General features: G+C 44.5%; 7 protein-coding genes across 13 annotated transcripts; 4 read left to right on the top strand and 3 right to left on the bottom strand.

Moving 5' to 3' along the window:
- The first annotated feature begins 3334 nt into the window (after positions 1–3334).
- Positions 3335–9939, top strand: LOC6731706 (ATP-binding cassette sub-family G member 4). The gene is made up of 10 exons (XM_016178545.3): positions 3335–3543; positions 6070–6456; positions 7672–7842; positions 7900–8036; positions 8097–8242; positions 8307–8545; positions 8604–9014; positions 9075–9175; positions 9235–9596; positions 9657–9939. Exons 2-10 carry the CDS (start codon positions 6096–6098, stop codon positions 9796–9798), a joined length of 2070 nt encoding a protein of 689 aa, XP_016024386.1. The 5' UTR covers positions 3335–3543; positions 6070–6095; the 3' UTR covers positions 9799–9939.
- Positions 9859–11885, bottom strand: LOC6731705. The gene is made up of 2 exons (XM_002078805.4): positions 10146–11885; positions 9859–10086 (listed from the first exon to the last, which is right to left on the bottom strand). The coding sequence occupies exons 1-2, from the start codon at positions 11748–11750 to the stop codon at positions 9979–9981; spliced, it is 1713 nt and encodes a 570-aa protein (XP_002078841.2). The 5' UTR covers positions 11751–11885; the 3' UTR covers positions 9859–9978.
- A 6-nt stretch (positions 11886–11891) lies between these two features.
- LOC6739229 (bis(5'-nucleosyl)-tetraphosphatase [asymmetrical]) lies at positions 11892–12536 on the top strand. Its single transcript, XM_016168996.3, has 2 exons — positions 11892–12139; positions 12197–12536. Exons 1-2 carry the CDS (start codon positions 11970–11972, stop codon positions 12453–12455), a joined length of 429 nt encoding a protein of 142 aa, XP_016024385.1. The 5' UTR covers positions 11892–11969; the 3' UTR covers positions 12456–12536.
- Positions 12537–12548: 12 nt separating this feature from the next.
- Positions 12549–15866, top strand: LOC6731704 (UPF0430 protein CG31712). The gene is made up of 4 exons (XM_016178546.3): positions 12549–13049; positions 13162–13434; positions 15080–15163; positions 15227–15866. The coding sequence occupies exons 1-4, from the start codon at positions 12702–12704 to the stop codon at positions 15392–15394; spliced, it is 873 nt and encodes a 290-aa protein (XP_016024384.1). The 5' UTR covers positions 12549–12701; the 3' UTR covers positions 15395–15866.
- A 188-nt stretch (positions 15867–16054) lies between these two features.
- On the top strand, positions 16055–18342 carry LOC6731703 (cuticle protein 8). The gene is made up of 3 exons (XM_002078803.3): positions 16055–16083; positions 17416–17542; positions 17606–18342. Exons 1-3 carry the CDS (start codon positions 16055–16057, stop codon positions 18035–18037), a joined length of 588 nt encoding a protein of 195 aa, XP_002078839.2. The 3' UTR covers positions 18038–18342.
- A 1095-nt stretch (positions 18343–19437) lies between these two features.
- LOC6731702 (larval cuticle protein A2B) lies at positions 19438–20590 on the bottom strand. The gene is made up of 2 exons (XM_016179880.3): positions 19930–20590; positions 19438–19873 (listed from the first exon to the last, which is right to left on the bottom strand). Exons 1-2 carry the CDS (start codon positions 20116–20118, stop codon positions 19574–19576), a joined length of 489 nt encoding a protein of 162 aa, XP_016024383.1. The 5' UTR covers positions 20119–20590; the 3' UTR covers positions 19438–19573.
- On the bottom strand, positions 20184–25365 carry LOC6731701 (cyclin-dependent kinase F-4). 7 transcript variants are annotated; one of them, XM_039292262.2, is made up of 9 exons: positions 25267–25365; positions 23738–23938; positions 23503–23670; positions 23108–23446; positions 22027–23042; positions 21396–21683; positions 21096–21155; positions 20650–20759; positions 20184–20477 (listed from the first exon to the last, which is right to left on the bottom strand). In XM_039292262.2, the coding sequence occupies exons 2-9, from the start codon at positions 23891–23893 to the stop codon at positions 20452–20454; spliced, it is 2163 nt and encodes a 720-aa protein (XP_039148196.1). In that variant the 5' UTR covers positions 23894–23938; positions 25267–25365; the 3' UTR covers positions 20184–20451. The 7 variants fall into 7 exon arrangements, with proteins under 7 accessions (XP_039148196.1, XP_039148186.1, XP_016024382.1 ...); XM_039292252.2 differs by having other exon boundaries at positions 20184–20759; XM_016179879.3 differs by lacking the exon at positions 21096–21155.
- Between the last annotated feature and the right edge of the window lie 19 nt (positions 25366–25384).

Below are 25384 nucleotides of genomic sequence, written 5' to 3'. Positions count from 1 at the left end.
ACCGAGGCACTCAGCCAACCAGGCAACCGGCATTGTCAGCGCTTCCTTTTGTTCCGCGCCGAGTCGATTCCCCAGTTCTAATAGTTCACATAGATGGGTCGCCCGGGTCCGGGTTGATCACAAGTGGCTACCTACAGACTGGCGCTGACTTCTGGCCATCAGTTCGAATCCGAGCGTGGCCGGGAAAAGTTGCGGTCCCGGTTCCAGTGACCAAGTGCTGATTCAGTGTTAGATGATACTTAAATGGTGATTAATTTCGTCCTGGCTGACACTTAAGTCCTTTGGCGGCACATTTCATTCGCGCCTGTATCTTGCTGAACCGCTGCCATCATGGCCAACGATCCGGTTGAGCAAAATTTCAGGTGTGTGAGAAATGTGTTTAGCATTCATCGGAGGATTTTCCAGTCTGGTAAAGTGATGGGGCTTGAATGGAGATCATTTCCGGTGAGTATTTAGGTGGATCTTTCAATTTTCGAAATACTTTCGGAAGACTAGCTATCTGAAAGTTATAGCACCCCAATGATATAGTGGTTTTCTCACCTAAAAGTAGAAGCTGTTTAAGTGGGTTGTTAGAAGACTTCCTCTGAAAGAATCCTAGTAATTTAGAAAACTTGATTAAGGCTTTAATTTTGTTATTCCCAAAAATCCCGAAGAGGGTATTTAAAATTGTAATCAATCAATGAAATGAATTGAAAAATCGACAAACCATAGAAAGAGTAAAAAAATGGCGTATCATCAAAACATCGGAATAAACAACTTCCGATGAGATTCCTGAGATTTTGCCAAAGATCATGCCTAATCACTCCGTGGCACGCGCATTACCCATGGTTATCAGTTGTCGGGATGCGGGCGCTACGGAGATTTATGGCACCAAAACTGGACGAAATCACCCACGAAAAGACCTTTCAAGAAGCCCCCGCAATTTGGACTTTGCTTTGGTAGACTATCTTATTGTTTGGGATTCGTTGAGCTCACAAATAAATGGGCATTGCATTGCATGATAAGTGGTATCACATAGAAGCGTCTAAATTTTGACCAGCTTACTGGTAAAATAATCCAAGTACTCCGATTAGTTGAAACAAGGAAATCGAGGCGACTGCCTTGATTTTGCAGTCCGAGGAGTGATGAGCTTCCATGCGTCTTATTTACGATTTCCTATAGCTTTTATATGGCGCGAACGATCATAAATCGCAATCTTATCGTTTACTTGGAGTACGAGTGCGTGCAGATTGTGGATGTGGTCAATATTTAAACTTATCGAGCACTTATGTAAATTGTTATTTATAGTGCCGGATCGCACTTCACCATGTCATCGGGCTTGTTACTCGCTACTCTTCCAATCCCCGGAACCAGCTTAGAGCGAAGTTCATGCCCAGCCAGCTGGGTGATCATTGGTCACCAGTGGCACTTGATAAAGCCATGACGTTTTGTACATTTGCTACACTTTGCTCCGTTCTCCATTATTAGCTTAGGAATATACAAAACAATGCATTACTTACTATATCAATCGGCTATTGTTTAGTACGCGACGAGGAGGGCCAAAGTCCGCCGGAGGATTGAATCATATACTAGTAGAGTGGGATCGGGGTTCGTTTGATGGTGTAATTAATACGATAATAACTAAATAAGCACTTATCAATGAAGTTGAATGAAATGGAAAGGGAATGGGAAGTGGAATAGTTTAGAATTCGGAAATGGAAAGTTAAAACACATAGATTGTCGGCATGGAGTGGTTATGACATGGTTATTAAATAATCCAGTTTAATTATTAAAGCAAAGTTTAGTTAATTGATCTGCAATGCAATACATTCTATTTAAATGAAAGATTAAGTTAATATATTAAAGTATTAAGTATATTTAGTTTAATTATCACATAAATGAATAAAACTTTGGGGACAAAATCTAGACTTAAATAAATTGTAGTTTAGGGTTTCTTTTATAGATATGATTAAAGTATTATATGATATGATTAGTATTTGACGGATCCCCCTTCGAATTCCAAATCCAACCTAGTCGCTCCATAAATTGAAGGAGGGAAATGGGAACGAGTGGCGATAACCTTGCTCCGCGAATGTTAATTAACCACAAGGGATCGGATGAGCAGCGAACAAGGAAGCTAATCGGTGAAGTAACTCTGATTCACGAGAGGCACAAAGAGCCTTAACAAGCAAACCAGCCTATTGGTGAACATATAGTCATTGTTAACTGGCCCGATGATATGCAGTCCGTGGAATAGAGCTCGCTTTTGTTTCAGTACGAGTTCGTTGTTATTGCCGCAGAATGAAACCGAAATGAAGAAAGCGACGCGGGAACGTTTATTACGTATTACGTATACGCCAATTATGGAGTGTCGAAGAAATTCGATAGGTGGACTTGTGACCCCAGAGCACGATCCGTTGTCAACCGGAGCAATCGGGCCAAGATCGTGATCGTGTGCCGCCAAAAAGCCAAAACTCAATCAGCCATTAAGCACAGGTGAGAATATTTGTGTGCGTGTGTGTGTGTGTGCTCCGTGTGCGTTGGTGTGCGTGAGCGGCTCTTATCAGCGAAGGAAAACGACAATATAACAACGGCTAAAACACACTAATAACCAATGCGAAATATACGCGAGCAGCGACTGCCGAACGATCTTGGTTTGGGATTCAGTGTTGCGAAACTAGCTATTTTCACCTGCAGGAAAAAGTAATTAAATATTGCATTAATACTAATTGATTTGCAATCTACTCACCTGTTACGTTTCATAGTTTATAAGGCAGTTTCTTAAATATTTTTACAATGTTTAGCTTAGAATTTTGTAATAACATTAATGCTAAAGTAAAGAACTTGTTTTTATATTTTCTTTCTAACTCTTAAGATACCAAATCCATTTATAGCTGATATTATTATAAGATGTCAAACATAAGATGTTTGTAGTTCAATTTGCAAGCATCTGAAACTGAAAGATTATGTATCTTATGTATAAATGAATTACTACATCAGTAGCTGCAGTAGCAGCTACTTTAAAAACAGGTTTGTGATTGATTGATAATCAAAAGATATGTACTACTCAGAGTTAAATAAAGTTATTTACTGAATTCAAATGCATACAAGTGATTTATTTCCCGCCAAAGATATAGAGCTGCCACCACTGAGCGCCTTCGATAAAGCCCGCGCTCCACACACATCCACACCCACATCCACTTGGGAGCTGAGATACACGACACACACCCGCTGAGACAGCCGATCGTGTTCTTTGTGGCCAGTGAGTCGTCAGCTGGGCCGACGAAGCGACTCTCCGACTTCTGGACGATCGGTTTTGGGATCGGGAATGGGTATGGGTATGGGTATGGGAACGGGAACTGCTACCGCCATATAGCCATATAGCCATTCGGCGCTGCAGCACCAGAGCTAGCTGGGATCACTGTTTGTTTACTGGACGCCAGTCGCGCACGTCGCTTCGAAGAAGCTGTTACTCGGTTGTGCGGATCGCGAGTTAAGTCCGTGCGAAGTAGTAGTTTCCCTGCAAATCCCGTCCAGAGTGCGATAATCCTGACTCTCCTAAGGGTAAGGACTCCACTTGAGTGCACACGAACAGCTGTGCTCATGCAAGGGGATGAAGTGAATCCAAAGAAAAGGATACAAAAATTAATTTATAAAAAATAAAAATTATTGGTGTAATTAATGTGTTAAGTTTTAAATAAAACGCACAATCAATTAATCTGTGACAATCGCAAACAAAAGCAAGACAAGTTTTATAAATTTACTATAAAAATTAAATGGCTGAAAAAGACTAGAGCAGCGTAATAAATTAATATAAAATTTATGAATTTATAAAGAGTTTAATTATGGAAATTAGAGTCTCAGCTAAGTGACTGCAAATTTAAGAAAGAAACCTTTTCAAGGATTTCAGTAATGAATGTAGTATTGATGTAATACCTACTTCGCCAGTCGCAGTAAAATGAATTGACATTTTTAAGACAGAAATTTATTGGCCAAGAGCTTATCAGTGAACTTCGATATAAACGCCAGTCTTTGTTAACACATAAAACTCATTCGAATCGCATGAAGGCAAGTGTTAAATGACTGAATGATTCATGCTACGATATATGCCATGGAATAGATACAAGTGAAATGTATCTTTTGGCGACTCTAGACCTGATCACTTGTGGGTCACATCCGATTGGATGACCCCCAATGCGAAACTGCCAAGTTCGCTTTTCGCGCTCTGAGCTCCAGATTTGTATTAAGTGAATTGAATAAAATCCGATTAGTTGACACAAAGTGTTGTCACAGAATGCGGCAATCAATATGAAAATAATCGAAGTCCAAAGATGGGATGCGGGTGTTATTTCCGAATTATCAAAAGCATTATCAGAGAGTATAAACAGAAATCTGTTCCCAGCCATTGAATGGCTTTGAATCGGTAGGGATTTGCTCCCGTTTCCCCGTTTCCCCGCTACTCCGATTTGGAATCAAACAGCTGCTGCTTTCGCTTCCATCTCCTCCCAGCTGCACTGCCGCATAAAATCTGGCGGAGAAGGGGATCCGGTGAACCGGTTTGCGAGGTATACAAGCTATACAAAACAATGTTTCAGCGCAGCATCAGCACACACATGCTATACATGGTATATATACATATATGTGCTGTGTGTACATAAGTGCTGTGGTGTTAAAGGCCGATCTAAGTCCCCGAAAGTCGCAGGCAAACACGAAATGTAAAGCCGGGCTCGAACAAAGGAGTCCAAGAAAACAGCAAGCCCGGCAAAACGTGACCACGGGGGGATCTCCTCCGGCGTCAGTCAATAATGATGTACAGCCAGCCGATTAAGACCCATCAATGTCACTCCCTTCGTGACATCCAGGTCATCATGGGGAAATATGGGGCATTGACCATAGGTAGCTGTGTTATAACTAAATTAGGTGCTTGGCTGCGGAGCAGTTCCCACTGGCGTAGCCACTACCTTTCTCAACTACTCGAAAACGGAAAGGGAAATCTCCCGGTCGAGGAATTTGCCCAGCTCCTGATAAGAAAGCTCGATTTATATTATATAGGCATTCGTCACAGGTATAAGATTATAATATGAACTTTCAGATGCATAGATTCACAACCTATAAGATACAATCTACCCATTCGTGTAACTAAAGCTATGCCATATCTGGATTTACTCTTCAAGCAAAAGGATTTCATTCTGGTTAATTATGCATAATTGATTGCAGAAACAATGATTTACTCTTTAAACAATTTTCATTTCAATTCCACTTTGATAAGCTGTAGCCCATCAATATGTATTGCATTTACTACATTTGTTGTTAACTCGCCGCTTGGAACAATGCTTTTGTTTTGATCAGCTCGGATCGGAGCGGATCAGATGGGATGGTATGGGATGGGATGGGATCGGATCTAGAGAGAATCGAGTGGATCGATTGGATGGACGGATCAATGGCAGATGTGCATATATGACGGCACTCGCCATCGCCATTCCATTTCCACTCAATTGTGCCGCTTTATTGTTTGCCTCCGCCTCCGCCTGAGCAATTGTACCTTGATCTTTTCGCAAATCTGTGCATTAAATGTACTCGCATTTAATTGTCTTTTGCAGCAGTGCGAAATGTGGAGTAAACTGCGTGCTACATTTCGCTTATGTAAACTGGCACTTAATGCGAACGGTGGATGATAATTGCACGGTTTCGACACCCATCCCATTCGACAGCAGGTCTTTGGTTAATCGGGAGCATCATCTGCGCTGGATTAGTTGCTATCCCCCCAATCCCCCTTACTTCACGAGCCCTTTAAATGAACAATCTCGCCTTAATCTGACTGACGGGGTTAGACGACAAAGGTTGATCGATCTCCTCCAGCTTTCGATCAAAGTGCACGCTCAGCTGGCATGGAACCCGTTTTAATAAGCTAAGCTAAATATTTTGTATCGACTAGCAACTGGTTGCACACTGATTCCCAGTTTTAGCCGCGCACCTTGCACAATCCATCAAATCTGCAGACAAAGATCCAACTGGCCAATCATCATGATTTTAGAATGCCATAGGAAACTTTTAGTGAATCTAAACTATATAATATAATTTATATTACAGTTGACAGGCTACCCTAGAATCCCAGAATGGCGACACCGCGGGAGCAGTTCTTGTTCGGCAGCGACAACGGAGTGGCCGGCCTCGGTCTGGGCATCGAGATCGGGGAGGTGACCTCCAGTCGCGTCTATAACAGCACCACAGTGCCAGTTGGCAACAGTGGCGGATGGCGGAATGCCCAGTCCAGTGTTACGCCACCACCCATACCCACGCCGCCGCAGGTGAACTACACCAATGGGAATGCGGCCAGCAAGCAGCCGCCACTGGAACCTGTCGTGGAGGAGGAGGTGCACTTCGACACCGATGCCCTCAACAACCTGCCAGCCCGGGAGCCCGTGGACATGGAGTTCAAGGAGCTGTCCCTCACCGTCAAATTGGGTTTCAATCGAGGTGAGCTACCGAAGGAAGTCGTTGCTAACTAACCATTGCGATCGCATGATCTAAGATATGGCTCGATAAGATTGGGGCAGCGGAGAACTTAAAATTAGCTAGGCAGTTATATATGTTTTACGATCAGCGGCTACTCTTTGAACGGGGCTCTTAGGGAATGACCTTCAATTCTTTATATCCTACCAATATAGTGCCATAAATAATATCTAAAATATGAGTAGACAAAACGAGTGTTATAATAGAAGATAATACATATGCTAGGAGTCTTTTCATTAATTGTGTTCTAAGGGATACAGTTAGACAAATCCTTCAGATACTATTTTTCAAATGTTTCTTAAGTTACACAAGATTATTAGATCCGAACAAAGTTTTCTTCAAGGTTATTCTTTTCGGCAGTGCCTCACATACCAATCAGCCATAAACACTTGCTTGCTAGTTCTTTAACCAACTTGGTTTTCCATTGATTAGATAAGCGCCGATCACTCCGCTCATTCCGATCACACCCCCTTCACGGTTGTATATATTCAATGCCAGTTAGTCATTCATAAATTCCCTTTCCGCCAAGTCCACAAAATGATAAGAAATGACTTGCCCATGCGATAGTTAGTAGAGTATTTGTAATTCGATATGCTGGGTTTGGCTTTAGAGCATTTTGCTAATTTCAAAGTTCAAAAGATATCGACATTGTTTAGCCCCTGTTAACTTGATTAGAACTACACATATTTTCAACCCGTGGCGGTAATTATACTCAAAATAAAGATAATATGAGTGGTCAACGTTTTGGTAGATGGATATATATCGATATTGCTATGGGAATGTTTAATGGGTTACTAAAATGTGTAATATTGTTAACAATACAATACGATTACTGTGTTAATTAAGCTTTATGTCTGAAACTCTTTTCTATGCCTCAATCCCTAGATCATCTAGAATTGTTTACTGATTGAATTGTTTCCGAGTTGTGTAGTTAACAGGTTATTCACTGAAGTGGATATAGGGCTTAATTATTACTCAAGATCTTACCTCACTAGCCGTTTAATTCAGCTAAGTTATAGCCTGCAGTTGATTCATGAAAATCGTCGCGCGTTGCACGTGGGTTCTCCATTGGTTCCCTGAACCTTGATACCAACGACCGTATAAAAAACACGCTGAATGTCTATTAAGTTTTTACGATCATATTTACGATGGCATTTAAGTAATTTCGCAATTTCTTAGGATCCAAGGAAATCTTGCACAATGTGTGCGGAAAGTTCCCCGGCAGCCAGCTGATCGCCATCATGGGACCTTCGGGTGCAGGAAAGTCCACTCTGCTGGATGCCCTGTCAGGTTTCAAGACGACCGGAGTCGATGGCTCCATCTTGCTCAATGGTCGGCGACGTGATTTGCGTGAGTATATCTCATTACTTATATGTATGAAGAATTCATGGTAATCCCTCGCTGCAGCTTCCTTCCGTCGGATGTCCTGCTACATCACTCAGGATGATCGTCTGCAGCCGCTGCTGACGGTGAACGAGAACATGCATATAGCCGCCGATCTTAAGCTGGGTCAGACCGTCAGCTACGAGGAGAAGGAGAGCAGGGTGAGTGGGCTGATCTCCACTTTAAGATCCTAGTCATAAATTGTGAATTTATCCTTGCAGATCGAGGACATCCTGCTGCTTCTAGGTCTGTACAATCACGATCAGACCCTTACGATGCGCCTGTCTGGTGGTCAGAAGAAGAGGCTATCCATTGCCATGGAGTTGATCAATAATCCCACTGTGATGTTCCTGGACGAGCCCACGACGTATGAGCAAATATATCCATTTACCAAACTGAGGAATGTCTACATCTTGGTTTCATTTTTTCAGTGGCTTGGACAGTAGCTCGTGCACAAAGGTCCTGGAGCTGCTCAAGAAGTTGACCAGCCAAGGACGCACCATTATCTGCACCATCCACCAGCCCACGGCCAAGTTGTTCCAGATCTTCGATCAGGTCTACGTCCTGTCCGCTGGCAACTGCGTCTACCAGGGCAGCACCCAGAAATTGGTGCCGTTCCTGCACTCGGTGGATCTGCCATGTCCCATGTACCACAATCCAGCGGATTACAGTGAGTTCAGCACAGATCTCTGAGAGAATTTACACTAATGCAATCCTTATTGCTCCAGTTATCGAGCTCGCTTGCGGAGAATATGGATACGATAAGGTCGACACCCTTAAGCTCGCCACGGAGAACGGAAGCTGCCTGACTTGGTTCGATAATCCCAGTGCGGTGTTGCGTGCTGAGGTCTTGATGAGAAAGTATCCCATACCTAAGAAAACCAAAAGCCGATCCCTGGAGGACACCAGCTACTCAAACCAGTGTTCCGTGCTTTTGCGACGGGGTTTCATCAAAGCCAAACGAGACACGACCATGACGCACTTGAGGATCGGAGTCAACATAGCAGTGGCCGCACTGTTCGGAGCTATGTACGATCATACGGGACGTGAGGGATCACGAGTGCTCGACAACTACAATCTGCTGTTTGCCATACTGATGCACCATTCCATGACCACGATGATGTTGACTGTTCTGACTTGTAAGCTTACTCTAGTCAATTTCGTAGACATATTAACTTATTTGAACATCATTTGACCAGTCCCCATGGACATCTCCATATTGATCAAGGAGCACTTCAACCGCTGGTACTCGCTGAAAGCCTATTACACTGCCATGACACTCGTGGACCTGCCAATATCTGTGAGTAGCCATCTTAAATATGCCAGATTTCCATTGTTAACTGACTTCTTTGGTTGCAGATCATAAGTTGTTTCTTCTTCACTGTCATCGTTTACCTATGGAGTTATCAGCCGATGGAGTGGATCAGATTCTTTATGTTCTTCTCCATTAGTTTACTGACCGTCTTTGTGGGCCATAGTTTCGGTTTGATGATTGGTGCCTGGTTCGATGTGGTCAACGGAACGTTCTTGGCCCCAGTGCTAACGATTCCCATGATGATGTTCGCCGGCTTTGGAGTGACCCTGCGCGATCTGCCAAGCTACTTAAGGTGGGGCAGTCACATATCATACTTAAGATATGGACTTGAGGGCTTCATATCAGCCATTTATGGCTTGGATCGAGGCACCTTGGCCTGCGAGGAGGCGCCATACTGCCATTACAGGTAATTAGATTCTGTTACCTTTCCTATTTCTCAAGCGCTAACTATGCTTTGTGCTCACAGGTATCCAAAGAAATTCTTAGAGGAAATCACCATGAGGGGTGATCAGTTCTGGAACGATGTGATCGCGCTGGGAGTCATGATCCTTCTTTTCCGATTTGTGTCCTACGTGGTGCTGAAGGCCAAGATCAAGTCGATCCGATAGGAGAGTTGGGGGAGACACACCTGTAGCCCATTCCTTGTATTATACATTAATTGTTGACCATTATGTTTAGTGCTATTAATATTTAAATAATATGTACAAGTACATAAAACACTGTTAAATAAAGCTACGATTTGTAACTAGCCTAGAAGGCCGATATGGCCGCATATTATATCACACAATTCAGTTGCCCACGCCTTGGGCAACCTTGGATTCTTCTCCTGCATTAGCTGTCGGTTCGAAGAGTTGGTGGAGTTCCTTTGCATTGGTGGCCATTTTTATTGAGTTCAGCTGAAACAAAACGGTTGTTAAACTGTGTTTATATATTTTCAAGTCTCTATAATGCTTACTACTACAACTTTTCGGCCGAGGGATTCCAAAAGTCTTTTCTTAAGACGTATTAATGAAGTCGGTTTCTTGCTGAATTTCAGCGTCTGTTCTGCGGTGAGCAGTTCAACAAAGTACACACTCTCCTGGGCACCCATTGTCTGCACTCGTAAGCTTGGCAGATTTATTCCGACAATGGGACACACTACATCCACGCCCTCCACATCCGCGTCGCCACTTAGCTCCTTGGCGTATTTCTTTAGGTCTGGGCGATCTTTTAGCAAATAAGCTGGAGCACCATCGAACTCTTTAAAAGCTCGTTCTTTTTTAACTTTAGCAATTGAAGGCTGCTCAATGGCTACAGCAGATCGCAGCACATTCAAGCGACTATCCACCTTGGGTTGGGCTCGCTGGCGTTTTTGGGCTGCTTTTAGTTCTTCAGCTGCATTAATCAGCTCCTTGGAGTAGTGACCCAAAGTGCACAGAGAGAGGCAGGTGTCAACAAGGTTGTCAGCGAAATAGTCGTACTCCCCATGATCCAGCATCCGTAGAGCGGCCAGTTCCAGTTGTCTGATTTGCTCAGGAGTCAATGCACAATTGAGTTGGGCGCTGGCCCACAGGAATGTGGCCAAGTCCTTGGAGCGTAGGTCTCCAGGTTTGAGCAGAGTCATAAGTCGTTCTACGACGACAGTTAGGCATTCATTCTGATCCCAAAGCTGCTCGGCAAAGAATGCAAAGATATGGGCAAGTCCTCGGGGTTCAATAAGGGTTATTTTTACAGGATCCAGACAGATATCCTGCAGGTGCTGGCACACTCGTTCATCTTTGACTTGCTGCAATCGCAATGCCTTGACAAACGAGACCAGCAAGGCATCGCTTCCGGTGTTGAGCTCCAGATTTAATATGGCATTAACGAGGCTTGCTTCATATGCTGATTTCGCCTCACCGGTTACCAAGGTTGAGGTTTTGTACGCCGCATTGCTGACCAAAGCAAGGTCCATTTCATTTAGGGCGGGCAGATGAGATGGTAGATGCTCTTCCATGAGCTTCTGGAAGTCCTCAGAAGATTGGGCCTGCTTCTTTTGCAATCCCAGATAGAAGCACACCTGAACGAATCGCTCCTTGTTGCCGCGAAAGTCCTCCTTGACCAGTCGTTGCATGGCTGCTTGGTAAAAATCCATTTGCTTTATCCAACTAGGTATGAGGAATAGAAAGGAGTAGAGAGTCTCCAGCACGGTGGAAGTATCCATCTTGTCCAGCTGATTGGCTGCATGGTTATCCAACGTGTTAAGCGCCGTCACATACATGGGCACAGCGGCATTGGAGCGATAGCTGGAAGCCTGGATGATCAGGGCGGGCAACTGGGCGGCATCCGTTTTCTGCACCGTCCGCTGAAAGTACCGGTCGTCCGTGATGGGAAAGAAGTCTGAGTACCGGACCGTCGTCTTGGGCAGCACGTGATCCGAATCCCTGTAGCGCTCCAATGCAATGTGCTTGGCGAAGCGGGTGAGCAGTGTGCCGGTCTCATCGCTGCTTCGCAATATATCTCTGGGCGTAAAGGAGGCGTAGCTTCTAATGGGACAGCCCAAGTTGGTGACGCCGGCAAAGCGGCGGAGCAGGGCGTACATATCGGATGCACTTCTTCTCAATTTATGTAATGAATTTACAAAACAACGTGCAAGTCCGCAAACATACGTTAAATCTGCAATCGCTTTTCAACACTGATAAATTTCCTTTTACACAAAGTGAACTTATAACCAAAAGGGGGAAACAGCTAGAAAAGCACCACTGTTATTGGAGACTTTCGAGCACTGTCCAAACACCTGTTTCGGTTAATTAATAGCAACATGAAAAAGGCAGCTGGTTTTGTTATTTTTCGCCGCCTTTGTGGGGAAATACAATACCTATTGCTGAAGGCTTCCTATGGCTCCTTCCACTGGAGTTCCCCCAAGGGACATGTCGACCCAGGCGAGGATGATTTTACCACTGCCCTGCGGGAAACAAAAGAGGAAGCCGGGCAAGTGCTCAACGATATATCTTCGAAACATGCTTAATTTCAGAACTGCTCTCTTAGGTACGACGAGAAGGATCTAATCATATACAAGGACACTCCGCTGACCCTGAATTATGAGGTGAACAGCAAGCCCAAAATTGTTATTTACTGGCTGGCGGAGCTGCGGAATCCCTGCCAGGAGCCCATTCTCTCCGAGGAGCACACCGACCTCAAGTGGCTGCCCAAGGAGGAGGCCAAGCAGTGCGTCGGCTTTAAGGATAACCAAGTCATGATCGACAAGTTCCACCAAATGATTTTAGATCAAAACAAACCAATGTGAACTGAAAACAATTGACGGTCTAATGTTTCGCAACACTGATATGTAAATAAAGAAAAACACGGAAAATACCGTATCGTAAAATACCAGAATTATGTCAGGCCAGTCTGCCAACGTTGTGCACACTGTTTTTAAGGCATCTGTGAAAATTGCTCGAGAAATTAAATTCGCTTTCATTGATTTGTTGTGGCAGCCAAGTTAAGCCCTTCGACTAGCTCGAAATCTTATACAGTCACACAATCCAGCGCCATGGGCTCCCGTTCACGTACACCCAGTCCGTCGGGCAAGCGACGCCACCACAAGAGCAAGCACAAAAAACGCAGTAAGTCCCACCACGACCACGAGCGGCCCAGCACAAGAACGGATAGAGACAAATCCTCGGAGGTGAACAACCATGGACGACATCGCGAACGGGACAGGGACCGCGAGCGGGACAGACACCGCAGCGACCGACACACTGAGCGCGACTACCGTCACTCCCCCTCGATCCTGAAATCCCGAAAACGCTCCAGTTCGTCGAGCAGCGACAGTCAGTACTCCGAGCAGGAGTCGCAACGGAGCAAACAGAAGCGCAGCCGCTTTAAGAAGCTGGATGAGGTAAGTGGATAGTGTTAATAGTGTGTACTCTTGAGCACTCCATGAGTACGCATTCCATACATACATACAACTGTTTCGATGAAAGCAACTAAACTAGGATCTACCATTACAGCAAAACCAGATGCAGGTCGAACGCCTGGCCGAGATGGAGCGGCAGCGTCGGGCGAAGGAGCTCGAGCAAAAGACAATCGAAGAGGAAGCCGCCAAGCGCATAGAGATGCTGGTAAAAAAGCGCGTCGAGGAGGAGCTAGAGAAGCGTCGCGACGAAATCGAACAGGAGGTCAATCGACGCGTTGAGACCGCCAAGGCTGAGATGGAGCGCGAAATGATGCTGGAGCTGGAGCGGCGGCGCGAGCAGATACGCGAAGAAGAACGCCGGCGCGAGGTAGGTGCTCGTATTCAGATTCCGCTGGACGACTGCTGCTATCACTGTCAGAAACACGTACACAATGCCACATTTACCGTACACTTGAATAAATCCAAAACAGCAGTTCAAACAGTCGTCTCCACCACGTCACGCGAAATCGATCCGGCGGCGCTCTCAGTCGCGGCTCACTGGCTGTTCATCCATCAACCCGTGTCCCATCAGCCTCCCCGTACTAGATTGCTTGCATAACCCTGGGCCAAGGGCGCCCACTAACCGGCTACATCACTAACCAGTCGCACCTTTTCAGAGCCCAACCCACATGATGCAGCAAGCTACATGCAGTGAGCCGAGATGAGAACGCCACGGCTCGTTTTGCCCCTTTTTTCTTCTTGCCAATAATTTTGTAACTTTTTATTTTTCCTACCAAAAAAGCCAAAATGACGACATTGCCAAGTGTCGCATGTGTCAAAGTTTTGATGCCCATTATTGCAGACCTATTGCATACTCTTAGCTTCATCTTTTGTTCGTTCCTACCCACATACTGTATCATTTTAATTTTTGGTATTGGTTCTCGTAACTCGTTGTTGTTGTTATTGCGCGCAAATTCCGCTTCAGTAGGCCCGTGCAACGAACGTGCTGCTCTTGTCCCGTATGCAAGTGGGTGTGTGTGGCTGTTTTGTGATCTTTACCCGCAAAACACTCGCGTGCACTTAACGTTGTGCCGCCATGCCGGAAGTTGAGCAAGCCTGCTGCCAAGCGATTGGTCCACGGACGCATTTCCTCCACACCAAATAATAAATGAAAGAACGAAATACCAAAGCCCATCGAAGTGGTGTGGTGTCCCTAAGTTAGTCCGGGTAGTTAGGCACTCTAGTTGTGGGCGGGCCGACTGAGTTTAGTCCCAACAGTACGCTGCATGCAAATCAAATCAGTGCCACTTATGATATCGGGTGAGTTTCCGACGCCAGCGATGTGTGATGTTGCCCAGCAGCCGTAAGGATAACAGGCGAAAGGACGACGCACAGACCCAATGACTCAAAGACTCCCCCGGTGTTTAGCTCTATAGAACTCTGTCTGTAAGAATTTTTGAAACCGGATACGCATTGGATTGCCACTGATTTGTGTTTAAGCTTTTTGTTTTTGCGAGCAAATTACATATGTACGTCTGGAATAGCGAAAAACTCCACAAAATAATCCCAAATTGAAAATCTGCAAAAAAAAAAAAGAAATCTATAAATTAACACAAATTTAGCCTATTTACTGGAATAATGACCTATTTAAATAGTAAGTAGCAACAATAAAAAAAAAAAAACCAAATGAAGACCAACCATTTAGCAAATACTAGTACATTTGTTTATGTTGTGTGCTCCTTTATTGTAATAAACTAAATGAACAACCTACTTTAAACATTCTTATTAGACACTACTAAATGTTTTACTTTCTACCGAAAATATTCTTTGTAACTTATTGTTAAACATAAAACTAGATTTTAACTGCCTTTGCAGCTCATCAAGCAAAAAACTGCAACCACAAACGTGCGTCGAATTCGTCGCACAGTTTGCATCGCTGATGTCAAGAGACTGTTTATTTCTATATTAGCATTAAGCTTCTCGCTAAAGGATCGATTTTTGTTATTAATCGTCTTCTTGTTTGGGTTTTATAGGAGGATGAAAAACAAAAACGCGAAGAGCTCGAAGAAATTTTGGCCGAAAACAATCGCAAAATCGAAGAGGCGCAAAGAAAACTGGTAAGAAATTCATAACTAACAAACTTTATTAGTATGATTGTAACTTATATTTTATTTCCGTAGGCCGAAGAACGGTTAGCAATAATCGAGGAGCAGCGCCTCATGGATGAGGAGCGGCAACGCATGCGCAAGGAGCAGGAGAAGCGCGTCAAGGAGGAGCAGAAGGTCATATTAGGCAAAAACAATTCCAGGCCCAAGCTATCGTTCTCGCTGAAACCGGGCGCATTATGAGGAGCGTAGGCATCAGTCTGGTGACCGCAGCACCTTTTCTTGTTAACAGCTTTTGCTTTTTTTTTTTACCTCAGTGGCTATTTGCCTGCGCCACAGACCATGCACTCGTTTATATTGTTGTAATTGTGTTCTATATTATTTTTATTATTTTAAGGACGAGCTGTGGTGCTGGGAGCAGGCAAAGCGCAGCCAATAGATTCAACGTTTTCAAAATTGCCAATTACTGAACACATACGGCTCTATATAGTACAATACGCTAGCGATTTACTTAACCTTTTCTACATAAAGAATTCATATGTGAGACAAATGATTATGTGTAGTGCGTCGTATTGTTGTCACAGCTGAATGAAAAAAAAGAAAACCAAAAAGATGTCAGTGAAATACATATGTAATCCATTTGCAATTTTTTGATATTTCAAGAAAACATAGAAATCAGCTGAAATCGATAATAAAAACTTTAGAAATGCCAAAAGTTTAATATTATTTTTATATAACCGGTATAAGCTTAAGTGTTTCAGATTCGCAATGCAAGAACTACAAGTGCATTAGTGAGCGAATTAAGCAGCATTCGCTTAGTAAATTTGACAGTTTTGCCAAAACATACGTGCGCTTTTCAGCTCCTCCATACCCTAATCCCCCGATCCCGTCCTGGTATCGGACATGATCTACGCTAGTCTACATGTCGCTAAGTAGACACAACTTATTATTTATAGAGACTACTTCAATTTATATGTCTTGTTTGCTGATTGGGTTGGGCGACGCTGGACAGCGAGCGACAGCTGGCACGCCCGCGCGGAGCATGGAACTGGAGCCTGGGATCATGTGGTGAGGCGGCGCGGTGGTGGAACCGATCTGTCCAAGTGCGTGCGCAGAAGGCGGGGATGCCAAATTGGTACGCGACTCCACTCAGAGTCGTAATGTGGTTCTAAGCGAATGTGACGCAAGATATGCCTGATATGCATACGCACCAAGGTACTCCGCTCCATCGAAACTCCAACTGACCCCCACCCCGACTTGACCAGCTTATTACTTCATATCGAATTTGGCAACGTGTTTGCCAGCGAGCCTTTGTCGCGTGAAAGGCGAAGGCAACGGCGCCGCCACCTGACCAGCCCAGACCCACATCCAGATCGAGATTCAGACATAGCGGCGATCTTGGGCGGATGTTGCAATTTGATTAATTAATTAAGTGGAAAATCGACAAAGCTCTTAGCTGCTTTTCTGTCGATCTGCGAATGTCAACGTGCAATTTGTTTGATGTGACGGCGATAAACCCATATGTCCATATACACCCCTCCTCCTGTGACCATTCAATAAGTCAGCCAACTTGTCTGGTGGTTTAAGGTGTCTAATTTGAGGTGCCATTGATAGAAGAAGCCGGAGATCAGCTGGTGAGAGGATTAAAAGGGGTAAAACCAATATATATAATAAGTTAGAGAGGTGCTAAAAATGTAAATGTAAAAATGTTTTATTACTTATGTTTAAAAATTAATAAACTTTAAAAGTATTAATTCAATAAGTATCTTTTAGGTTCTCGTATTATTTATACCAATTAAAAGCTATTAGTTTTGAAACCAAATTTTGTCTGTTAATAAGTAAAAATATTGCTAACTAATGACAATGCATTAATAATAATAAGCCCTTTTCTTACTCAGTTTAAATACCTTCCTTGACTTTCACTTGGCTTTGGGTAGTGGAATATCCATAGGAACCCATTGACAATCCAGAGACAAGAGCTTAGCGTGGCTACATTGTTGCCCAAAGTGGAGCAGGGTAAATGTTTTATTGCCGCAGCGAGAAACATGGCCAAAAAAATGATATAGAAATATAATAACAATTTTGCATTAGCTGGATTCCGGTTCGCTGGCCGAGGTGTTCGCAGATCGGTTTTTGGTTTTTGGCTTTTGGTTTTGGGGAGTGTGTGGTGCTCGGTGTGGGTTATCGAGTGTGTGTGGTGCGTGTGCTTGGAGCGTGGCACCCATCAAGAGATCGGGATGGGGATGGAGGTGGTGGTGAGCCAGAGAGCAATGCTTTGACTATAAAAGTTGCGATCGCGACACTTGGAGACATAGTTCAGTGCAGGAGCCGCAGCAGCAGCCACCAAGTCAGCAAATCCACCAAATCCAAGTCCAAGCCAAAATGTTCGCTGTAAGTGAAAAGGATATGGATATGGATGAACCATACTGAACCACCATCTATAAATATTTCCAGCTCGTATCGCTTTTCATCCTGGGCGTTGGAGCCGCCGCCGCCATCGAGCTGCCCATCTACCACTCACCCGCGGCCATTGTGAAGCCACTGCTGAAGACCGTGGAGGTGGAGGCACCTGCCCACTACGACTTCGCCTACTCGGTGCACGACGAGCACACCGGCGACATCAAGAGCCAGACGGAGTCGCGGAAGGGTGACCAGGTCCAGGGTCAGTACACGCTGGTCGACGCCGATGGCTATCTGCGCACCGTGGACTACACTTCGGATGCCCACAACGGCTTCAATGCGGTGGTGCGTCGCGATCCCCTGGGCCAGAAGGTGATCAAGGCTGCGCCGATTGCCAAGCTCCTGGCTCCCGCACCACTGCCACTGGCCTATGCGGCACCCAAGCTCCTCGCGCCCGCCAAACTGCCCCTCGGCCTTTACCATTAGGTTCTGGGCAGGATTGATCGAGAGAGATAGCAAACACTGACTTCATCGCATCGACGACGACCCATCCGCATTCGCATCTGTATCTGAACCATTACTATTACTACCCAAACACCTCGTATCATATCCAGCTTCCTCTGATCTTCCTTCCTATCTTCTGATCCTATGCTCTGATATCTCTACTAAGATTTTTCGGCTCCAGGTCATCGAAATCGCCATAACCCGATGACTGGGGGTCTCTATCTCATCTATGTACGTAATACTATGTGTAAATAGAAGGCAATAAATGCATGTTTAGAAAACACAAAAATAAGTTGTTTCCAATGAACTACTATAATGGTTTTTAATGTGGGATAATAGAAAATTTGGCAGAATATGGAGAATATATAAAAATGTATTGTTTTTCCGAATTTCAGTCACTGTTTTTTTGCCTTAACTTTAAAAATAATTGTCTGAATATGACGAACATTCCGTGTGTAAATATCAAGTTTTTGGCAAAAACCGTTTTTCCCAATTTCGATCATAAAATAATCAATTTTTTGGCTATAACTTTTGAAATATTCGTCTGAATATGGAATGTTATACCTCGTTGAACTCGTAATTAAATTCCTAATCCAACTATATTTAAAAAGGACAATTCTAATTTTTTGACATTTTTTGCAAATTTTGATGAGTGCCCCTTACAAAAAATGCGAAAATTGACCTAAAAATAAATTTTCCTAAATCCTTCAAATAATGACACGGATCGTTAGTACTGGTAATTAGCTTCTCAAAACAGTTATTCTCTCATCTATATGAGAAGTTTTAGCGAAGTTATGACCAAAATTCCGTTTGTAAATATCAAATTTTTGGCAAAAACCGTTTTTCCGAATTTTGCTCATCAAATAATCGATTTTTTTTCTATAACTTTTAAAATATTCGCCTGAGTATGGAATGTTGTACCTCGTTGAACTCGTAATTAAATTTTTCATCCAACTGTATTTAAAAAGGAGAATTCTAATTTTTTGACATTTTTTGCAAATTTTGATGATGTTACCCCTTACAAAAAATGCGAAAATTGACCTAAAAATAAATTTTCCTAAATCCTTCAAATAATGACAGGGATCGTTAGTACTGGTAATTAGCTTCTCAAAACAGTAATTATTTCATCTATATGAGAAGTTTTATCGATGTTATGACGAAAATTCCGTTTGTAAATATCAAGTTTTGGCAAAAACCGTTTTTTCCAATTTCGATCTTCAAATAATTCTTTTTTTGCCATAATTTTCAAAATAATCGTCTGAATATGGAATGTTGTATCTCGAAATTGAATTTCCAACCAAACTGTGTTCAAAAATGGGAAATCCATTTTGTCGTTTGGTTTAAATCAACTTTTCAATTGTTAGATTCGTAGCCCACTTGAATATTGAATTGAACAGCCTTTAGATTTATTCTAAAAATACAAGTCTATAATCTTCGATTGGTTCCTATTATTAAGGTAGCCAAATCTTAATCGGGTCATTTAGGCAAGTCCTTTATCACATCCAGTGGCAACCCATTTCAGTAGCGAGAAATCGGTTCCCGACGAACCTGAGCATTAAAGCCCAGCAGAGGATCGGCGGTGTAGTCCACAATGCGACGGTGACCATCGGGATCCACGAGAGAGTAGCGACCAGTTACGTACTCGCCACGTCGGTGCTCGAACTGATCCTTAACATCGCCGGTGTGGCTGTCGTGGACGGAGTAGTGGAACTCGTACTGGGCAGGACTACCAATCAGCTCATCCGGATGGCTGGCGATGATTCCAGCCTGAGCAGCGACGAGGGCGCTTAGGATTAGACAGATGACAATGCTGGAATGCTGAACCAAAGATAGTCATGTATGCATAAACAAAGATAGGTAGTATCCCGACTTACCAGGACATTCATGGCGAACAAGTTGGAGTTGTAACTGGAGCGATGGAGTGCACTCGACTGATGTGCAAGTGCTTGGTTCAGACCTCTTTTATAAGACGAATCTTGGCCCATTGTCGCAGTGGCCAACTTATGGTAGCTGAAATCGAATACCCCACTCGAATCCCATGCCTTATGCAACCCATATACCATAAATACCTCGCCCGTGGGGGAAATGAAACCAAATCCCTGCACTTGCCACCAACTGTTGCAATCGATTCAAAACTCACTCGGATTATATTATCGTATAGAGTAGCTTAAAGTACAACTTACACTCGAGACTCAAGATCGTAGGCTAATTTTACACAATAGTTTAGCTTAGTTGTATCACAGCAATAACATTATATCGAAACTAGACTAGCTCTTTACGCCGATTCAATGATGGTGATATGGATTTAGATTCAGTTCGGGATTACGCAGATCAACAGGCACTTAAAGTAGTTCCATTCTGTTTCAGGTACAACGGCATCTTGCAAGTCGATCATCTCAGAATTTGTTCTCCAGCAGCGATCCTGGGAAAAGGATATAGTGTGATATTAGAAATTACAGATCCTCCACTTTTTAGATGTGCTTTTCAAGTTGATAGCTCCAATTGGGTGATCGCTAAGTAACTACATTTTGTGGCTGGATGTGGGAGTGCTCTCGACTTCTACGCTTGCTGGTGACTACCCAAAATCAAGTTACCATTCTCGGCCACCATCCAAGCCGTTAGCTTCTCGTCCTCCGTCCTGTTGGACTCATCCCAGGGGAAACTGGACGCCACAGCGGGCTTTTCCTTTTGTGCGTTTGGAGCTCTGAAAATTGAGTTTATATAATTAATACTTTTTCTTTGTTCCATATGCATGTATCTGGCTAAGGGTCAAAGAAAACTAGATTCAATTTAAACTAGAACCGCTTTAAGAAACCAGTTTCCTAAGACTATGCTAGTTAGAAGTGTGTTTGTTGCAGATATGAAAAACATATTGTTACTTGTACATATATACATTAGTTACTTTAAAAGACAGGCAAATTAAAAGTGCTCATTCCTATGTACGTGAATGATATGGATATATGATATGATATGGTGAACTAGAGAGTCTCTACTTCTAACATTACGTATTTACAGCTCAATGGCGAATGTTGGTTTTTACCTTATGGGCCAAAAGCGACATTCTTCATCAATTGAGGGGGAGGACGAGGAGGAGTTATCACTTGGGTCACCCACACAAAGTGTTCAATGTTCAATGACAAGCAAACGAAAACACACACAAAACGATGACAGAGACAGCAAGAGAGAGAGAGAGAGAGGGAGAGAGACAGAGTACAATGTAGAGAGAAAGAGAGAGACGGGATGCAGGGATCATGATCATGAGGATGCAGTGAAGCACGGGTCAATGATTACAAGGCATGCAGGCCAGCGAGGATGTCCAAGGACATGCCCCCCCACTTACAGCGAGTCCGCGTGGCTGCCGTTGTTCACCTCCAGACTGCTCTGGGTGGCCTTCTTCCGCAATCCCGGCCTGGGCAGAAAGCTCTCCCCGAAGAGATCCCGCTCCCGGGCGCAGGCACCATGCCCTCCGGTCGACGTCTTCCCGCTCTTCGCCTGCTGCGTGGGCGGCACCGTGTGCGGATACTTGCCATCGCTGTCCGAGTCCATGGACAGCTGTCCGAAGAGATCCTCCAGCAGAATGTTCGCCTTGGCATTGAGCTGTCGCTTGGCGGAGGTTTTCAGCTTGGAACTGCACGGGGGAGATACGGAGAGACACACGGTGAGGTGGCGCAGGATCAACTGTGGTGCAGTGCCAGAACAAAACAATCTGTGGTGCCAGGAGTGTCTACGACTCACAGATATCTAACATCTACTAATGAATCCATTAATTGTTTTAAAAATTTCCTTCTCATTAGTAAAAAAAAAGAAAGTCAATCGAAAAATTTAAAAACCTCAAAGTGTAAACATTTAAACATATTTTTAAAACTTGAAGACAGAATCTTATAAAAAATTCTTTCGTATTGAAATAAATCACGTTCGAAATTTTTAAAAAATAAGTTGCTAATACCAACAAGTCTGCTGTCCAAACTTACCCCAGTATCAGGTCCAGATCGTCAGACTTGAGAGCACCCATCTTTGGGTCCTGGACCGCCGCCGCTCGTGAGTGAGAGAGTCTCATGGGCGGAGGAGCCACCTCCGGCTGCAGTTGCGGCTGACGCACGATGAGGCTTGGCGGAGCCTGACTGGCACTGACCTTGGAGAACACGTTGTAGACCTTGGCATCGGCAGCCAGAAGAGATGGTCTGGCCACGGGCACGTAGTAGCCACCATTGGAAGCGCCCACCACAAACTTGGCATTGTTCTTGGCATTCATGTTGGCCGTGTCGTAGCTGAGGTGGCTGCCATTCACGTAGATGGCGCCGGCATTCCGCGACGAGGTGGTGCTGAAGGAGACGTTTGGGTGGTGCACCTGCTGCTGGTGGTGCTGCGGACCCGCTGGCAATCCGAAGAGCTGCGAGATGTTGCGGTTCAGGTAGATGTCGTTGATGGACTCTGCGCCGTTCTGGTGCTGGGGCACCGGTACTCCGTCCACTGTGGCTCCTCCGCCTAGACTGGAGGAGTCCGCATGCGAACCCGCACCCATTTCACTGGTGGTCAGGAAGCTCAACTTCGGTTGGTACTTTCTGGGCACTCCGCCATTCTTCGGCGCCAGGTTATTATTCTTGCCCAGATTGGAGTGGCTATTCATGTTGTTGTTGGTCTGGTGCAGCAACTCTGTGACCGCCTGCAGCTTCTCCTGCACCGGAAGCACGTTGTTGGAGACACTCTGTACCGGATGCCCATTGGAGGCCGCATACTTGGAGCTCAGCCGTACATTCGCCTTGGTGGCCGCCGTGGGCGATATCCGTTTGAGGGCATGAAAGTATGGATACTTCAGACTCTGCTGCGCCGTCGGACGCTTGTCGGGATCGTAGGCCAACATATCCTCCAGCAGATCCAATCCATTTTGGCTGCAGCGACTGACGACGCTGCTCAGTGGCACTTTGATGCAGTCCGGGTAGCGGAAGTGGATCATGCTCGCCAGGCGATAACCATCCGGCCAATCGTCCTGAGAACGAGATGGATAAGATTTAAGACTTAAAACTGATGATCACTAAAATGAGTAGCTATTACCTTTTCTGGAGTGCCCAGCACGGAGCAGATCTTGAAGAGCTGGTCCACCTCGCTACTCCCCGGGAAGAGCGGACGAAAGGTGTAGAGCTCGGCCATGATGCAGCCCATGGCCCACAGGTCGATGGTACTGCCGTAGTTGGTGGAGTGCAGGAGTACCTCCGGTGCGCGGTACCAACGCGTCGATACGTAGTCCGTAAACGGAGGCCTTGATCGAATCTCCCTGGCCAGGCCGAAATCAGCTATCTTGATGAGATCCGGGCCGGAGCAGAGCAAGTTCTCCGGTTTCAGGTCGCGGTGGAAAAATCCATGACGATGCATGAAGGCCAGACCAGTTAGGACCTGGACAAATGTCAGTTGTTAATGGAGAATATGGGGATATATTTCGTGCAGCTCACCTGGAAGAGAATACTCTTGAGTTCCGGTTCGGGTAAATGAGTATCTCTGTCTTTTATCATCTGATAGAGGTTTTCCTTCATGTACTCAAACACAAAGTACAGGGTATCGTTCTCTCGTATCACCTCCTTCAGCTTGACTATGTTCGGATGGGACAACTTTTTTAGGGACTAAGGGGGAGGAAAGGAGGAGCGTTATGCAAGATGCACCGATTCGAGGAGCGCAGTCCGGACATACCTTAACCTCGCGCAGATTCATGGCCTCTTCCCAGGAGTAGTACTTGCGTTTCATGCGCTTGATGGCCACCTTCTCGCCGGTGTCCTTGCGCTGGCCCAGGACCACGGTGCCGTAGGTTCCATCTCCCAGTTGGGTCAGCGTGATATAGCGGTTCATGCTTAGGCAGATGGAGGCAGCTCTTCACACATTCTCCGGTTGCAACTAGACGGAAAAGCGAAGGTGAGTGTAAACCACTATCATCAACACGCGACTCAAGGAGGTGTCTTCAATAACTTATGAGTTCCGCCCACAAATGTGGACTTCGAGGAATCACAGTTGAATTAAATGACTGGCACTTAACATCAAATCGAATCCAACTTGGCCATGTCGTGCGTCTCCATTTTCGGATGCCTAGCTTCGGGGGAGCTAGGGTAATTAAAATCAATATATCGATCACGGAGGCCGGCTCAGAACTTGACCAAATTTATTTAACCCAAATACAAATTCATCATCAGGGTCATCAGTGACAGAAAATAGAAGGAGGCGAAACTATGTCCTGTCATGATTTATGATAGACCCTACAATGTTTGTTAAATGGAGTCCATTTGGACGTAAAAGACATGGTCTGGGAATCAAGAAGATTGTGGAGTTTTATATCTAGGTTCTGGTATTGCTGATCTGGGTTTCCAATGAAAACTCAAATGATATTTTACAAACGTTTTTTGGACTGGTTACCACCAGAAAGCACTGAAGATTGAGTCACCTTTTAATTTGGCCTGCGGTGGAAGATACTTCTTTGGGCTATGACGACCTTTATAAAACCGTAGTAACCACCAAGAAATTTTCATTAAGGGTTTTTTCGGTTTTCTACCCCAGAGCTCTAGCCCTTTAAAGGCTGACTATAATCAGAAATCCATAAGATACGTGTTCACGTATGTAAGTTACTTTGATCCCATTAGAACTAATTCGATCGCACCTGCCACTTTTGTATACCTGTTTCCACTTTTTTAACAAACCAAGTTTATTAAGCTGCCAACTTTATTTAGTTCTCAAATCGGTATGGTCATGTGTCGTAATTGGTTTGCGGTCACTTGGCGAATTTGGTTCCTTGGGCGATAATTTATTCATGGCATACGAACCGCTACCACCTTCAGTATCCCATTTGGGTGTACGTATATGTATATATGTATACGGATTGTTTTGGTTTGCGATTTCGTGTGTGGGGTTGGAGGACCCGGGGCATTTGGAGCCACGTTTCGACCTGGCACTCGCTTGAATCCTGAGTCACAGCCTTGAACCACTCGCATTTGACTCACTTAAACTCTGGGCACGCACATCCGACGACCGATTAGCCGATTACTATATGCACCACTATATCCGATAAGCAACTATGAGACTTTTCGCACCGCTTACAAGCAAATAAACAAAGCTAAATGTTCGGGGTCACTTTATCGATTGAACACTGGGGGTTGACACAAAGGATTCCCCTTCCATTGCACACCCCATTCACACCAAAGGATTTAGGTGCAAGACCGTCACATCACTCGTACCTCAGACGTAATTGCATTTGAATCCGCTAGATGGTTAGATACAACGAGGTGGTCCGAATTAAATAAGATTTATGGCTGCTCCCAATGCGGAAATCCTCTGCGAACAGAAGTTTATTTA

Source organism: Drosophila simulans, chromosome 2L (genome assembly GCF_016746395.2).
Source record: "Drosophila simulans strain w501 chromosome 2L, Prin_Dsim_3.1, whole genome shotgun sequence".
NCBI lineage: Eukaryota > Metazoa > Arthropoda > Insecta > Diptera > Drosophilidae > Drosophila > Drosophila simulans.
Note: the sequence above shows the minus strand (reverse complement) of the source record. Positions and strands in the feature narration are given on the sequence as shown.